Below are 18,693 nucleotides of genomic sequence, written 5' to 3'. Positions count from 1 at the left end.
TTAATAGACCAAAAAAAATTTTTTTGGGTCTGAGAATGCTCAAATGTAAAAACAGATCAAAAAAACAGATTGAAAAAACTGATGCAAACAGATGACAATAAAGGCTCATTTGTTTTCCATAGACTTCAATGCTAAATTTACTGTATCCGTTTTTTCTTACGTTTTTTTGGTCGGAAGAAAAAATACTGCATGTGCCGTTTTTTCTGCTGTAAAAAAAAACGGAAATGAGTGCAGACGGGTGCAAACGGATTGTAAAAGAATCCCACTGACATGAATGGGATTTTTTTAAAAACCGTTTTGAATCCGTTTACAGCCTGCAAAAAGGGGAACAAAACAGGGATATAAAAAAAACGGGGACAGAAACATAGAATGTGTCGGCAGATAAGAACCATTTGGCCCATCTAGTCTGCCCAATAATCTGAATACTATGAATTAGGGATCGACCGATATCGTTTTTTTAGGGCCGATACTGATAATCGGTGGAGGTTAAGGCCGATAGCTGATAACTTATACCGATATTCCGGTATAAGTTATCAGCTATTTAACCCCCTGCAACACCGCTGCAGATCATTGATTTAAAGCGGGCGCTTTAAATCAATGATCTGCAGTGGCTTTTGCGGGGCCATAGGCCGCCGCCGCCACCCGCTTCTCTCCCCCTACCTGTCAGGGTGGTCCGGGCCATCCATCCTTCCTTCCTGTAGTGTCCGGGGGTGTTCCGGGTGAAGAGTGAACCGTTCCGGGCTGTCCTTCTCCGGCGGTCATCTTCTCCACTCTGGGCAGGCTCCGGCCTAGTACGCTGCATAGACGCTGCTGCGCAGTGACGCCCGTGCGCAGCGACGCACCTGATGTCACGGCGTAGCGGCGTCTATGCAGTGTACTAGGCCGGAGCCTGCCCGGAGTGGAGAAGATGACCGCCGGAGAAGAAGGACAGCCCGGACCGGTTCACTCTTCACCCGGAACGCCCCCGGACACTACAGGAAGGAAGGAAGGATGGACGGGTAAGTTTAATTTTTTTATTGACTCGGAGGGTGGGGGAGGGGCCCGACCATTATAGCGGTATGGGCAAAAATTCATACCGGTATACCGCCCAGCATCACGGTGGGGGGTGCGACGTGGTGCGGTGGGGGCGGGGCATTATCGGCTTATCGGCAAGGTAATTGCCGATACCGATAATGCCCAAAATCGTGATTATCGGCCGATAATCGGTCGATCCCTACTATGAATAGTCCCGGGCTCTAGCTTATATGAAGGATAGAATAATAACGCTTTATTTATTGTTGTCCTTAGTGGGATTTGAACCCAAGTCCCCAGCACTGCAAGGCAGCAGTGCTAACCACTGAGCCACCACGCTGCCCTTAGCATACATCTGCTTTGCATCTGCTATATAATAAGTCTTTATGTATTTATTGTTGTCCTTGGTGAGATTTGAATCCAAGTCCCCGTATGAACGTGCCCTAAAGCAGTGTTTCCCCAACCAGGGTGCCTCAAGGTGTTGCAAAACTACAACTCCCAGTATGCCCGGACAGCCAACGGCAACACCTGGAGGCACCCTCGTTTGGAAACACTGCACTAAAAAGGGATTTACTACTAAAAGGGGCATCTTTAGGCTACAGGAGGGGAGATGGGGCACAGTTTAATCTGTCTTGCACAACCTTTCTAATAAACCATTACAGAGCGGCAGAATATTATTATCCTCCTCACACCATGGCGCTCTCACAGGCACAGTGTGTGGGTTGACGCCGCATCTTTATTATTCATTTAATTTATGATTTAGGCGACGGCAGGAATGGAGGCTGCGGGATCTGCTCCATAGTAACCTGAGGAATATCTCCTCCGAGGCCATTTATTGGGACGGTAGTATAACAGACTGTGTGCGGTGACATGTCTCACCTTCTACAGATGTCACCGACTAAAAACGCCTGGAATTTAACCCCGGACACTGATTCTTGGGATTTATCTACAGATTAAACATGGGGCCAGAGTGGTGTCACCCCACGGTCACTGCGACCACATTGGGTACAGAGTCCGGGTGACAGTCACACAGTATCATAGGAGACTCCGACTCGTGACAAGTCAAAGTATTGCGCATTTTAGATAAACTGTGTAAACACTTCTCTGTACTATATTTAATTATACTATTTACTAGGGATCGACCGATATCTGTTTTTTAGGGCCGATACCGATAATCGGTGGAGGTTAGGGCCGATAGCCGATAACTTATACCAATATTCCGACCGGTATAGTGGTATGGGCAAAAATCCATACCGGTATACCGCCCAGCACTACGGTGGGGGGTGCGACGCGGTGCAGTGGGTCGGGGGGGGGGGGCGGTCGCGGAGCGGGGTCGAGGTGCGGGGCATTATCGGCAAGGTAATTGCCGATACCGATAATGCCCAAAATCGTGATTATCGGCCAATAATATCGGCCATACCGATAATCGGTCGATCCCTACTATTTACCCCCAATAAAAACAAGAGCTGCGCTCATAATTCTGCTGGTCATCAGCTGATGGTGAATGGCTCTTTACAAACTGGTAGATTTGGTAATCCGACTTGCGCTAATTATCCAATGTAAAATTTTTATTAAAACCTGTCCAGAGGAAAAGTTGCCCAGTTGCCCATAGCAACCAATCAGATCACTTTTTTTTTCATTTTTAACAAGGCCTCTGCAAAATGAAAGAAGCCATCTGATTGGTTGCTATGGGCAACTGGGCAACTTTTCCTCTGGACAGGTTTGGATAAATCTCCCCCAATAAGAAGTTTACATAAAAAAAAAAAAAAAAAAAAAAGAAGTTTAAAAACTTTAAAGGGGAGATTCATCAAAACCTGTCCAAAGGAAAAGTTGCCCAGTTGCCCATAGCAACCAATTAGATCGCTTCTTTCATTTTTAACAAGGCCTCTGCAAAAATGAAAGGAGCGATCGGATTGGTTGCTATGGGCAACTTTTCCTTTGCACAGGATTTGATAAATCTCCCCCCAAATCTTTCAAAACGCACAGAAAGTAATGGGATGGACATACATATGGGGCCCCTGCAGCCTGAAAGTTAAAAGGGAACTCCGCTGCTAGACATCTTATCCCCCCTATCCAAAAGGACAGGGTATAAGATGTCTGATCGCGGGGGGATCCTCCTGATCTCGATTGACACGTCCCCTCCCATAGACATGAATGGAGGGGTCGTAGCGTGATGTCGCGAGGGGGCGTGATGAACCCCCGTAGCACGCACACAGTGTTTGGAATTAATGTTCCGAACGCTGGCCAGTGGAGTACCCCTTTAAGGTTGTGTTCACTCATTCAATTTATACTGTATTTTGACTGTTACTGCTGGGATTTAACCACAATTTGAACAATTGCAGTAAAATACAACTATTTTTGCTGTGATTTAATAAAAAAAAAAAAAAAAGTTGTTTTTTTTTAAAGAAGAAAAAAAAAAGAAAGAAAAAGAAAATGTGTAAACACAGCCTCAGGGGAGGCATACAGTATATAGATAGAGCTGGAGGGGAGTAGTATAACTATTATATATCCTGATTCCAAAGAGATAGCAGCAGCAGTATACAGATAGAGCTGGGCGGGGAGGTGTATAACTACTATACTGTATATCCTAATCCCAGAGAGATAGCAGCAGTCGTATACAGATAAAGCAGGAGGGGAGGGGTATAACTACTAGATATCCTGATTCCAAAGAGATAGCAGCAGCAGTACACAGATAGAGCTGGGAGGGGATGTGTAAAACTACTATATATCCTGATCCTCTAGAGATAGAGCTGGAGGGGAGGTGTATAACTACTAGATATCCTGATCCCAGAGAGATAGCAGCAGTACACAGAGGGAGCTGGGAGGGGAGGTGTACACTATATATCCTGATCCCAGAGAGATAATAGTAGCAGTATACAGATAGAGCTGGTGGGTAGAGGTCTGTGAGCTGCCAAGGAGCGATCTGATTGGTGATGATTTCCTGTAGTTCTCAGGAAGTCGGCTAACACATTATATACTTTGATTTTCTGTGGGTCAGGCTGGTGATCACATGACCCAGTTACAGTAACGAAAAGCAGGGATGCAGCTGTGCCGGCATAAAATAAATGGTGCTGCAGGAATAGTGATCGTGAATGTGCATGATACCGAGACATTGCACCTTAGCCTGTTCTGTGATGTCATTGCGCGCATTATTCCATTACTGTGACATCACAGGGTGCATTACGGAAGGCACAAAAAAATTAGCAAAAGCCTTTCATGTTCTGAACTTGTCGCTAAAAGCAGTCCTAGCAATCGCTATGGGGCCCATCATAGTGATGCACAGCCATCCGTTAACTAAAAATGAAAAAAAGAACTAAATATATTTTAAAAAATAAAATAAAAAATAATTAAAAAAATAAAAAAATAAAATAAAAAATAATTAATTTAAAAAAAAAAAAAAAATTTGATCAGGAACAAGACTAATCCCCATTCCTTGCAATACCTTTACAAGACTGGCAGCTGCAGAACATCCTGGCGAACAGCGGGAGCGGCGTATGGGATCACAGCTGTGACTGCTGGTACATGGCGGGTATTAGGCACTTGAGGAAGGTTAAGATGCTGAGTCAGAAGAGCAGATTGCCAGCGAGTGCGTCCATTGACTGGCATCTAAAGGGATTGAGGGCACAGTGGCGGCACACAGAGGGGGATTATGTGTGAGGGAAGGAGCGGACTCTATAAGGGTATTGTGTTCTGCCATCAGGTGTGGGGGGCTTCTTACTGCAATAAGAAGGTCTAAAAGGCATCAGTAATGCAAGACCTAAAACTATACAGCATGGTTTCCCAACCAGTGTGCCCCCAGCTGTTACAAAACTACAACTCCCAGCATGCTGGGAGTTGTAGTTTTGCAACAGCTGGGGGCGCACTGGTTGGACACCACTCAGGAGGACGTTGCAAATAATCATTTTATATATATATATATATATATATATATATATATATATATATATATATATATATATACACATACACATACATACACACACACACAAAAAGAAGCACTCTAAGAAATAGTTTTTTCTCCTTATTAGAGAATAATGTAGAGGTTCTTGTGTATGCCTCGTGCTTACCTGCTTTAGCTGATGTAACAGGCATGGGTTTTTTAGCCACACTAATTCCTATTTTTAGAACAAAAAATGTTTTAATTGGGGGACATTTATCAATGTTGGTGTAAGGTAGAATAGATTTTACCCGTTTGCTTGGTGTATTGTTTACACAGTTGTTCAAAATTTACTAACAAGGTGCACAGGGACTTGATAAATTTTGCTCAACTATAGAAACCAGTGAGCTGCAGAGATTGGTTTAAGCTTTGTGCTCTAGCATCTGACACTTTTGTACATGAGATGGTGTAGATTTGCGCAAAAAAAAGTAGGCTTTGCGCAAAATAAACACTTCTAAATTTAATGTGCGCAAATCATAATTATAGCTCCACTGCATAAAGTGGGGTACGGCGCACCAAACAGACAATTTAAAAAAAAAATTGGACCGAAAATTGCGCAAAATTTGCACGGACATTTAAAACATTGAAGTGGTGTAAAGCCAATGATAAATGTCCTCCATAATGCCTACATATCCCATGAATCATCTGCCATTGCAGAGAGAGGGGGTGTAGTCTTATCACTGCCTTTCCAACCTTATCACTGCCAAGGATACAGCAACCAGAAGCCTGAACGGCTAAGACTTATAAGTGGGTTGGAATCAGTTCACATAAAGTTTTCTCATTTAAAAGGGGAAAACAAATTATTTTTAAATCATCTGGTGCCAGAAAGTTTAACAGATTTTTAAAATTTCTTCTATATAAAAATCTTAATCCTTCCAGTACTTATCAGCTGCTGTATGCTCCAGAGGAAGTTGTGTAGTTCTTTTCTGTTTGACCACAGTGCTCTCTGCTGCCACCTCTGTCCATGTCAGGAACTGTCCAGAGTAGAAACAAATCCCCACAGCAAACCTCTCCTGCTCTGGACAGTTCCTGACACGGACAGAGGTGTCAGCAGAGAGCACTATGGTCAGACTGGAAACAACTTCACAACTTCTTCTGTAGTATACAGCAGCTGATAAGTACTTGAAGGATTATTATTTTTAGATAGAAGTAATTTACAAATCTGATTAACTTTGTGGCACCAGTTGATTTGAAAAAATACAAATTAAAATCGTTTTTCCACCAGCGTACCCCTTTAAAGAGTGTTTATTTTTTTATTTTTTTTTATTTTTAAAGCAATATTGTCAGGAGGAGAAAGTGTTTTGACCTAAAGAAAAGGGCGGTGTTTTATAAAGATTTGAAGTCTTTAGGCTGTGTTCACTCTTGGAATTTTGACTGCATTTTGGTTGTTTTTTCTGTGATTTTCAAACATTGTGGTAAAAATGACACTATTACAGTTATTAGCAATAACAAAAAGCACAATTTTTGCGAGATCTGGGGAAAAAACTAAAACTGCAGCAAAAAAAAAAAAAAATTGAATGTATGAACACAGCTTCAAGGGGAAGTGTACAACTACTATATAGCATGAACATGTAGAAAAAGCAGCAGTATACAGATCAAGCTGGAAGGGGAGGTGTATAACTACTATATATATATTCTGATCCCATAGATATAGCGGCAGTATACAGATAGAGCTGGAAGGGGAGGTGCATAACTAATATATATATATATATATATATATATATATATATATATATCCTGATCCTATAGAGATAGCAGCATTATACAGATAGAGCTGGGAGGGGTCTAGGAGCTGGTAGGAGGGATCTGGTAGGGGATGATGTACTCCTTTAGTTCACAGGAAGTCAGCTGACCCAGGACTGAACACTTCCCTCTGACACATTAAAGGGGTACTCCGCTGCTCAGCGTTTGGAACAAACTGTTCTGAACGCTGGAGCCCATGATGTCATAGCCCCGCCCCCTCATGACATCACGCCCTGCCACCTCAATGCAAGTCTATGGGAGGGGGCGTGACAATCGTCACGCCCCCTCCCATAGACTTGCATTGAAGGGGTGGGGCGTCATGAGGAGGCAGGGCTATGATGTCACACGCTCCCAGCGCCAGCTCCAGCGTTCTGAAAGGTTTGTTCCAAACGCTGAGCAGAGAAGTACCCCTTTAAGCATGCTGGCGCCCATGACGTCATAGACCCGCCCCCTCATGACATCACGCCCTGCCCCCTCAATGCAAGTCTATGGGAGGGGGCGTGACTGCAGTCACGCCCCCTCCCATAGACTTGCATTGAAGGGGTGGGGCGTCATGAGGGGGCAGGGCTATGATGTCACACGCTCCCGGCGCCAGCTCCAGCGTTCTGAAAGGTTTGTTCCAAACGCTGAGCAGAAAAGTACCCCTTTAAGCACGATGACTGTGGGTAAGACTCGTGAACACATGACCCAGTTACAGTAATGAAACACCTAGATAAAGCTGAGCTGGAAAAAAACAGATGGCACTGTAGGAACAGCAATTGTGCATGATATGGTCAACAAAAACCTGGAGTGCTTCTTGTAGAAGGGACTGCCCAGAGTGATTGTTTTTTTGCTGCCAGCATCAGTCCAGAGTCTCAGTGGGATTATAATGGACGCCTCCCCGAGCTGGGACCAGATCTCCAATACTTTATAATCAGGTTATTACATCGCACAGCACGTCGTGCCAACTGCGCCCGGAGACTGCGGAGGATGCTGTGTCTATATTTAGCTGCTAGGTTTCCCTCGAAGCTCGAATGTGGCACATCTGTAGAACACTATCAGGTATCATAAAAGATGATGAACCAGCAGAACAGCCATGTATTCATTACCGGAGCGTCCGGAGGGAAATCAGCCGCCATAACTCATGAGAACCACAGGCACCGATACACGATCGGGTTACAGACAGTTACTTTATATGTTCTTATATTTCACCAACAGGAGATTTTATCCACAGCCCCAGGAATGGCACAAAAGACAGGATAAGTAATGTAATGTATGTACACAGTAATGTAGTGACCTCACCAGCAGAATAGTGAGTACAGCTCTGGAGTATAATAGTCAGGATATAACTCAGGATCAGTACAGGATAAGTAATGTAATGTATGTACACAGTGACCTCACCAGCAGAATAGTGAGTACAGCTCTGGAGTGTAATACAGGATATAACTCAGGATCAGTACAGGATAAGTAATGTAATGTATGTACACAGTGACCCCACCAGCAGAATAGTGAGTACAGCTCTGGAGTATAATACAGGATATAACTCAGGATCAGTACAGGATAAGTAATGTAATGTATTTACACAGTGACCTCACCAGCAGAATAGTGAGTACAGCTCTGGAGTATAATACAGGATATAACTCAGGATCAGTAGAGGATAAGTAATGTAATGTATGTACACAGTGACCTCACCAGCAGAATAGTGAGTACAGCTCTGGAGTATAATACAGGATATAACTCAGGATCAGTACATGATAAGTAATGTAATGTATGTACACAGTGACCCCACCAGCAGAATAGTGAGTACAGCTCTGGAGTATAATATAGGATATAACTCAGGATCAGTACAGGATAAGTAATGTAATGTATGTACACAGTGACCTCACCAGCAGAATAATGAGTACAGCTCTGGAGTATAATACAGGTTATAACTCAGGATCAGTACATGATAAGTAATGTAATGTATGTACACAGTGACCTCACCAGCAGAATAGAGAGTACAGCTCTGGAGTATAATACAGGATATAACTCAGGATCAGTACAGGATAAGTAATATAATGTACTCAGTGACCTCACCAGCAGAATAGTGAGTACAGCTCTGGAGTATAATACAGGATATAACTAAGGATCAGTACAGGATAAGTAATGTATGTACACAGTGACCTCACTAGCAGAATAATGAGTACAGCTCTGAGGTATAATACAGGATATAACTCAGGATCAGCACAGGATAAGTAATGTAATGTATGTACACAGTGACCTCACCAGCAGAATAATGAGTACAGCTCTGGAGTATAATAGTCAGGATAAGTCTAAGTTCATTCAGTTCAGGCACAGAGACTTTGGCTTACATAATGAATTACTCCATACATGCTTCTCCTGAATCAGTAAGCACCATGGTATAGGGAGCCATTAATAAATGACACAAGACGGCCGCAGTTTCTGGAGCGCAGTGACACAGACGCCCTGATTCAGTGAAGGTGACTGCGAGGCATTTACAAGCTGATCTGTAGGTTTACACGATATATTGGCTTATTTAGTCATCGCCACGATACTTGTTACCAGCTGATATGTCACATTGTGCTCTGCAGGCAGGAGTCTTATTGGAAGTGGAAGCAGAGGCCATTCACTGCCAAAAATAAATCTGGAACTGCCCGTCAGGGTTACACACATAGCCACAGCCTCTGCACTCAGATTGTCGTATATGAGGCCCCACAAAGCGGTCAGAGGGTCCAAGTGACTCCTGTCCACCACAATGGGCATAAGAACTGGAGCAATGGAAAAGGTGTCTGGTCTGATGGACGACCTTCATCATGTGGACGGCCGGGTGCGTCACTTATCTGAGCAAGAGATGGCACCAGAAGACAAGATGGTGGGCAGTGTGATGAGCAATGGTCTGCTGGAGACCTTGTGTCCTGGCATCATGTGGAGGTTACGGTCTGATCATTGTACAGACCAAGTCCTCCCCTTCATGGCAGCCGCACCCCCTAATGGCAGTGGTCTTTTTCAGTAAAATGATGCCCCCCGGCCTCACTGCAGACATTGTCCAGGAACGAGGAACATGACAAAGTGATGAAGATGGTGACTGTCTCCAGATTCCCCAGATCTCATCCGATCAATCATCTGTGGGATCTGCTGGAGAAACAAGTCCCATCCATGGAGGCCGCAGGATCGGGTGCTGGAGGTCCAGGCCTTGCTGGATCAGGGTTACACAATATTAGTATTTGTATTTTTTGTTTTTGCTGTGGTTGTGTGTTAAAATGAGCGATATCAGCAAAAAATGTAAACTGGCTGAGGGGGTTAGTCAGCAAAATGCATTGATTTCATCCAATGCTTTATAACCAGGCCGTGACGTTCAGGGGCTTTAGAAAAGTTGGGTGATCAGAAGAAGTAGGGATCATGGTCATATTGAATGTCTCCCAGCTTAAAGGGGTTATCCAGGAAAAAACACTTTATATATCAACTGGCTCCAGAAAGTTAAACAGATTTGTAAATTACTTCCTTTCAGTACTTATGAGCTTCTGAAGTTAAGTTTGTTCTTTTCTGTCTAAGTGCTCTCTGATGACGTGTCTCGGGAACCACCCAGTTTAGAAGAGGTTTGCTATGGGGATTTGCTTCTAAACTGGGTGGTTCCTGAGACACGTGTCACCAGAGAGCACTTAGACAGAAAAGAACAACTCAACTTCAGAAGCTCATAAGCACTGAAAGGATTAAGATTTTTTAATAGAAGTAATTTACAAAAAAAATTTTTTTTCCTGGATAACCCCTTTAAACATAAACATTGGGACTTTGTGGAAATACTCCATCACGGTGACTACCCTGCAGGCCAAACAAAGGCGCACAACATAGCAAAATCAGAGCGCTCCCCGTAGGATACAACACTCAAGACACAAGAAAAATCAATACATTTATCTAAAGTAGCAGAAGAGTAAAAAAAATAAATAAATAAATAAAAGAAAGAAAAAATGAAATAAAACAGGAAAATCAAGATTTTTAGAGGGAGCAGCTGGAGGGAACAGCACGTACAGTAAACACGAGGCTGCTTCCACATGCTGCTAAAGACCCCCAACCCCACAAACACATCAAAGTTGTTAGGAAATAAAAAAAAAAGTTCAAAATTGTCATAAATGTCATCGAAATTTAGTTAGGAGGTAAAAAAATATAGTTTGTCCAGAGGAAAAGTTGCTGAGTTGCCCATAGCAACCAATCAGATCGCTGCTTTCATTTTTAAAAGGTCTTTTCAAAAATGAAAGAAGCGATCTGATTGGTTGCTATGGGCAACTGGACAACTTTTCCTCTGCGCAGGTTTTGATAAATCTCCCCCATTGTCTCTAAAGTGTGGCCCTCCAGCTGTTGAAAAACTACAACTCCCAGCATGCCCGGTGAGGTAACTACTATCCCCTTTGCATCCCACCACCTGTGCACTTGGCCCAATCTCATTCCAGCTCATCCCCAACCTACAGTATTCACCCATCTCTTCAATCCATCACTTAACACCAACATTTTGCCTTCATCATTAAAGGGGTACTCCCGCTGCTCCGCGTTTGGAACAAACTGTTCCAAACGCTGGAGCCGAGAGCTTGTGACATCATAGCCCCGCCCCCATCATGATGTCACACCCCACCCCCTCAATGCAAGTCTATGGGAAGGGGCGTGATGCCCATTGACTTCCATCGAGGGGGTGGGGCTATGAGGTCACGATCTCCCGGTGCCGGCTCCAGCGTTCGGAACAGTTTGTTCCAAAAGCTGAGCATCGGAGTACCCCTTTAAAACCATCACACCCATCCTCAAAAAACCATCACCATCTTTGCTTCTCCCCATTGCCACAGAGATCCTTGAACAACATGTCTACCTTGAACTGTCCTACCACCTCTCGTTGAGCTCATACTTCTACCACCTGCATTCTGGTTTCTGTCCCCACCACTCTACCAAAATCGCCGACAATCTTCCATACTGTACAGCTGCTTCTATTACTAGCCCTATAAAACCACAGGGGTGTATACGATTTTTCGTGCTAAAAATGCCCCCCTCGGCTTATACTCGAGTGAACTCTCCGCCTGTCAATCCCTTTTCAGTGGTCTTCAACCTGCGGACCTCCAGATGTTGCAAAACTACAACTCCCAGCATGCCTGGAAAGCCATCAGCTGTCCGGGCATGCTGGGAGTTGTAGTTTTTAAACATCTGCAGGTCCACAGGTTGAAGACCACTGCGGCCTTCGTCGTCATCCAGACCCCCCCTTTAGTTTTCTACTCACCTCCCCTCGGTGGGAAGGAAGGGTGAGCTGGTCCGGGCCATGTATGCTGCAGGGACCGGGAGGGTTAGTCTTTCCGGGCTGTCCATTTTCACCGGGAAATTATTTTTTGATGATGATGATAATAATAATAATAATAATAATAATAATAATAATAATAATAATAATATTATTATTATTATTATTATTAATAAATAAAGTAAATAATTGTAATAATATCTGAAGGGCCGCAGTTAGGAGACCACTGATCTAGGAGGACAGATAAAAACCTATAAAAATGATTCTTACCTTGGTAGTGTCGTCATGTGACCGCTGATACCGTTTCCATCGGCAACCGTAAATTCCCGTCAGGCATGACAAACATAACTGCGGCTCGTAGTACTGTAGCGGTTGGTGCTTTACCATACTCTCTCCAGCGGTTTAGCAGATGCCTATTAAATGTCCATTGGGCCCGCCACTCCTGACAATGAGAAAAAAAAAAAGAAGTCACGTGACTATTAATACCTAAAAAAAATAAATAAGTGAATACATCCAGATTCTACATTGTAGAGTGCAATACAGTATGAAAAAAAATAAGATCTGAATATAAAGAATATAAAGAATATTTGAATCCAGCTGCCTTCCCTCCCAGCTCTATCTGTATACTGCTGCTGCGATCGCTATAAGATCAGGATATATACCGTAGTAGTTATATACCTCCCCTCCAGCTCTCTCTCTATAGGATCAGGACATATAGTAGTTATACTCCTCCCCTCCAGCTCTATCGGTATACTGCTTCTACCTCTATGAAATCAGAATATATAGTAGTTATACACCCCCTCCCCTCCAGCTCTATCTGTATACTGCTGCTATCTCTATGGGAGCAGGACCTCCCCTGAGGTTGTGTTCACATGTCGCGTTTCTGCCTATAATTTACTTCCCAGAGTGCTTCTTTTTAGTAAAAGTTTTTCTTCAGCAATGTAAATAAGAGCAGCATAAATCTTTACAGCAGGTGCTTTACCAAATAATGCTCCCACCACCATTGGTCGATTAATTAAGGTGAAATTTCCCGGAGTGACATTTTCGTTACCATGTGACAACAATTCACGAGCGTCTATCCCAGGTTCTATGGTACAATGATTTTCCAGGTCAACCTTTATAAATACCAAGTAACACAGTGGGGGCCAGAAATGGAGAATGTCAGGGCCGCAACCACCCGGTAATAATAATCGACTTTAAAAACAGAAGGACGAATAAGCCATTAAATTCTTATCACCTTTCATGTTCTAGATCAGTGGTCTCCAAACTGTGGACCTCCAGATCTTGTAAAACTACAACTCCCAGCATGCCCAGACAGCCAATGGCTTTGGTCTATCCAAAAAGGTGCACGGTTTGGAGACCTAGGCTTTAGTCTATCGGACCCCGGGAACAGGTAATTATAAAACCGGGGATGGGGGAGGCAATGGGGCAGCAGCGGCGGCGGTCTCTGGCCGGGGAGGCAGCGCATTATCGGCATATCAGCAAGGTAATTGCCAATACCGATAACGTCCAAAATGGTGAATATTGGCCGATAATATCGGCCAAACCGATAATCGGTCGATCCCTATTGAAGAACCAAACCATATTCAGTCCCATTGGTCACATGTAAAGAAGCCACCTACATTCCCCATCACGCCCCCTCCCATAGACTTGCATTGAGGGGGCGCAGCGTGACGTCACACGGGGCGGGGTCGTGACATCACAATACTCCGGCCCCGTGGTCGTCCTGCTACACACTCTGAGCCTCCAGCGCTGCAAAGAGCTCACAAAGGTGGGTGGGGGGACCCCCGCGATTATACATCTTATAAGCTTTCTAATATACTTAAAGGGGTATTCCAGGCAAAACCTTTTTTTATATATATCAACCGGCTCCGGAAAATTAAACAGATTTGTAAATTACTTCTATTAAAAAAATCTTAATCCTTCCAATAGTTATTAGCTTCTGAAGTTTTCTGTCTAACTGCTCAATGATGATGTCACGTCCCGGGAGCTGTGCATGATGGGAGAATATCCCCATAGGAACTGCACAGCTCCCGGGACGCGAGTCATCAGAGAGCAGTTAGACAGAAAACAACAACTCAACTTCAGAAGCTAAAAACTATTGGAAGGATTAAGATTTTTTAATAGAAGTAATTTACAATTCTGTTTAACTTTCCGGAGCCAGTTGATATATAACAAAAAAAAAAAAGTTTTGGCCTGGAATACCCCTTTAATAAGAAAATTACATTTTCATTTAGAGATCATGGCTTATAAAATCCACCACTAGGGGTCCTCCTACCATCCAGAACAGAATGACGTCCAACTGCTTCATCATCTTTGTCCAAGCTGAAGGACAGGCAGGGACAAAAATCAGGAAGGGAGGATGGACTAGCACTCCTCTGTGCTCACTCCTGTCCTATCAGACAGAAGCATGAAAACAGACAGGAGAGGTTACAGAGCAGTCTGCAGTAATTGGATGAAGAGACCCAGCACAGCAGACTCAGGAAGGAAGTGAATGCATGGCGAGTGAGGGCAGGCTCAGTGCTTGCCTCGGACACGCCCCTTCCCAAGCAGTGGATGTCAGAATGAGTGAGCAACAGGACTGAGGGATTTGTGAGCCAACTACAGAAGCTAGACATAAAAAAACAAAAAGAATCTGCATGACCTAGTAACATAGATAAGCATTATTTTTTCTGTGATACGATCGGTACACTTTCATTTTCGCACCGATTCGGCTTGCAGTAATCTCTCGTTTATTTCAATGGGAATTTTGCTGCTCTGTTCACACCAGAGAATTGCAGAAAAGTCCCTCCTGGTCAACAGGTATAGAGACTCCACGAAATTGCCACAGGAGTATAAATCTCCCAATGCGCGAACGCCATTTAGAGCCACTGATCATTTACTTACAGGTCCTTTAGATCCATGTCAAGAACTGCCCTACCACCACCATTGTGCCATGGGCTCCCGAGGCTGCCCATTTCACGATGTTGGCAGTAGTGGATAGCCAAGGCAGCTCTGGGCATGGATCTGAAGTAGCACGTAAGTAGATGATCAGTGAGAGATTTCAATCATGCAGCGATGGCGGTCAGTCTCCATAGCTGTTCACCGGGCGGTAGCGACTGCCAATGCCAGCACAGACTGCCATGTGCTTTGCTGCAGAATTATAATCTCCTGCTGCAGACATGCCAATAAGAGCCGCTGATCTTCCCTGTGCACATATTTAAAGGGGTACTCCGCTGCTCAACATTTGGAACAAACTGATCCGAACGCTGGAGCTGGCGCCTCATGATGTCACAGCCCCGCCCCCTCATGATGTCACATCCCGCCACCTCTATGCAAGTCTATGGGAGGGGGCGTGACGGCAGTCACGCCCCCTCCCATAGACTTGTATTGATGGGGCGGGACGTGATGTCATGAGGGTGCGGGGCTATGACATCACGAGCTCCCTCGATCGGATCAGTTTGTTCCAAACGCTGAGCAGCGGAGTACCCCTTTAAATATGTGTACAGGGAAGATCAGCGGCTCTTATGGGCATGTTGGCCGCTGGAGTCGGGAGCTCGTGACATCATAGCCCCGCCCCCTCATGACATCTCGCCCCGCCCCCTCAATCCAAGTCTATGGGAGGTGTCACGCCCCCTCCCATAGACTTGGATTGAGGGGGAGGGGCTATGACGTCACGAGCTCCCGGCTCCAGCGTTCGGAACAGTTTGTTCCAAATGCTAAGCAGCGGAGTGCCCCTTTAAGATAATTTCTGCTCCATTTACCATGATCGCGGATCCACAGAGGAAATTCCACATAGACATTCCAAGCCCTTAGACATCCCCGGATGAACAGCGCTCTCTCTCTCTCTCTCTCTATACTTGCTCAATCATTGCATTAATAGACTAAGTCAATAAGGTTTACACAAACACATCAGCCCTAATGACTATGGAAAAGGCTGGAGGTCTCCAGATGGGGGGAGAGGTCCATTGATTTATTGACAAGTTCATTTGTTACCTATTACACATCCGCTGTTTGATGTACAATAGGTGGGCGTGAGGCGAATGGGTCTCATAGAGCAGATTCTGGGACTCACGAGATTAACAAATCAATAAACCTTCAGGAGATGTTGTAGTCTGGTTGGAGATCATATACCTCACATTTATACCATTACCATCCACGTATACACCAATATAACAACGTAACTGATCTGAAGGATCTAAAGGCCCAATACAGACCAGATGACCATCTAAATTGTTAATGGGTCTACCGATTCTCCTCCGAGAAAATGAGGGAGGATTAGAGCGTTCTGAATTTCAACTGCCCACACCTGTGTATGTGCAAGGGGGACATTGAGGCGGTATTATAGTAGTTATATTCTTGTATATAGGATCAGTATTATAGTAGTTATATTCTTGTATATAGGATCAGTATTATAGTAGTTATATTCTTGTATATAGGAGCAGTATTATAGTAGTTATATTCTTGTATATAGGAGCAGTATTATAGTAGTTATATTCTTGTATATAGGAGCAGTATTATAGTAGTTATATTCTTGTATATAGGAGCAGTATTATAGTAGTTATATTCTTGTATATAGGAGCAGTATTATAGTAGTTATATTCTTGTATATAGGAGCAGTATTATAGCAGATATATTCTTGTACATAGGAGGCAGTATTATAGTAGTTATATTCTTGTATATAGGAGCAGTATTATATCAGTTATATTCTTGTATATAGGAGCAGTATTATAGTAGTTATATTCTTGTATATAGGAGCAGTATTATATCAGTTATATTCTTGTATATAGGAGCAGTATTATAGTAGTTATATTCTTGTATATAGGGGCAGTATTATAGTAGTTCTATTCTTGTATAAAGGAGCAGTATTATAGTAGTTCTATTCTTGTATATAGGAGCAGTATTATAGTAGTTATATTCTTGTATATAGGAGGTAGTATTATAGTAGTTATATTCTTGTATATAGGGACAGTATTATAGTAGTTATATTCTTGTATATAGGGGCAGTATTATAGTAGTTATATTCTTGTATATAGGGGCAGTATTATAGTAGTTATATTCTTGTATATAGGAGCAGTATTATAGTAGTTATATTCTTGTATATAGGAGCAGTATTATAGTAGTTATATTCTTGTATATAGGAGCAGTATTATAGTAGTAATATTCTTGTATATAGGAGCAGTATTATAGTTGTTATATTCTTGTATATAGTAGCAGTATTATAGTAGTTATATTCTTGTATATAGTAGCAGTATTATAGTAGTTATATTCTTGTGCACATGATTATTATTACGGTAGGTATATTCTTGCACATAGGAACATTTTTATAGTACCTATACAGCTGAATATGACATTTGTCTCCATCCTGAAGAATGATGAGAGACATTCAGAGCAAAAATGGGGGGGAAAAATAAAATCTTATTCAGAATCTACATTTCAGATTTCCTTAGCGCATAATCACTAGGGCACCATTAATGCTACGAATCATGTCTGTATTTGCCCTTTAAGTCTTGGACCTACGGCATACGGTGCAGATTTGGCTTACAAGGCCTGCGGTAATGATGTATAATAATGATGCCAGGCTGACCACTGCGCTGGCACAACAAACACTCACTGATCTCTATGCGCTGATCACTGGGCTGACAGCCGGCACACACTCTCTATTCTCCGGGGCCTTCGCTGATAAACACCGCTGGCATTAAACAAAGAGATAAAACCCATGAAGGAGAAGTAAAGCCGCCCGCTCTTCTAATCCATAAGGCTGGATCATCTGTGTGCTGCGGCTCTTGGCTGACGTATGGGCACGGGGGGAGAGTATATGGGATTTACAGCTATTTTAAGAGTTATATTGTCGAAACATTACGCAACGTACACAAACATGACCAAGGGGAGAGGAATGTAAGTGAAGAATGGAACCGCACAAACTACTACTCCATCATCCACCTGCATTCCTGATGGCGGAGATAAGAATGACATTCCTGGCAGGTCTGTCACCTCCACGTGATCGCCCCCATCATGGGTAATCCGAAACTTCATTGCACAACATAAGAGACGTCCGGCCAAGAACCTGCGTTACTCTATCGAGAGTCTCGTCTGGAAAGAGCGAATAATAAACATTGTAAAACAATGTAACATTGTATCCAACCAGGTACAAGAAGAAATAGAAAAACACTGCTGATGTCTTCCGAAAAACAGCACCACCCTTGTTCCCAGGTTGTGTGTGGTATTACAATTGTCTCGTCTCAATTCACTTCAATGGAACGGAACTGCATTAAAGCACACACACAGGTGTGACACTGATAAAGGGGTACTCAGGCGAAAAACATCTTAAAGGGGTATTCCAGGCAAAAACTTTTTTTTTTATATATCAACTGGCTCCGGAAAATTTTTAATCCTTCCAATAGTTATTAGCTTCTGAAGTTGAGTTGCTGTTTTCTGTCTAACTGCTTTCTGATGACTCACGTCCCGGGAGCTGTGCAGTTCCTATGGGGATATTCTCCCATCATGCACAGCTCCCGGGACGTGACATCATCATTGAGGAGTTAGACAGAAAACTTCAGAAGCTAATAACTATTGGAAGGATTAAGATTTTTTAATAGAAGTAATTTACAAATCTGTTTAACTTTCCGGAGCCAGTTGATATATATATATAAAAAGTTTTTGCCTGGAATACCCCTTTAAGGGTATGAATTTAACATTAGTGTGAATGGGTCTCCGCGAGACCCGTTCACACTGCGGAATTTCATCGGCGGACAATTCCGCCACTGAAATTGTT

General features: G+C 43.3%; 1 protein-coding gene across 4 annotated transcripts in view; it reads right to left on the bottom strand.

Moving 5' to 3' along the window:
• LOC130358264 (glycerophosphodiester phosphodiesterase domain-containing protein 5-like) overlaps positions 1–18,693 on the bottom strand; it is a 200,565-nt gene that overhangs the window by 123,603 nt on the left and 58,269 nt on the right. For all 4 annotated transcript variants that reach the window (XR_008889445.1, XM_056561240.1, XM_056561242.1 and 1 more), the window contains exon 2: positions 12,210–12,381. Coding sequence is in view for 3 of the 4 variants with exons in the window: in XM_056561240.1 (XP_056417215.1) it covers positions 12,210–12,326 (117 nt within the window). In the remaining variant the exon portion in view is untranslated. The remainder of the gene's footprint in view (positions 1–12,209; positions 12,382–18,693) is intronic.

This window comes from Hyla sarda, chromosome 2 (genome assembly GCF_029499605.1).
Source record: "Hyla sarda isolate aHylSar1 chromosome 2, aHylSar1.hap1, whole genome shotgun sequence".
Classification (NCBI taxonomy): Eukaryota; Metazoa; Chordata; class Amphibia; order Anura; family Hylidae; genus Hyla; species Hyla sarda.
The sequence above is the reverse complement of the archived record's forward strand: the minus strand, read 5'-3'. Positions and strand labels throughout refer to the sequence as shown.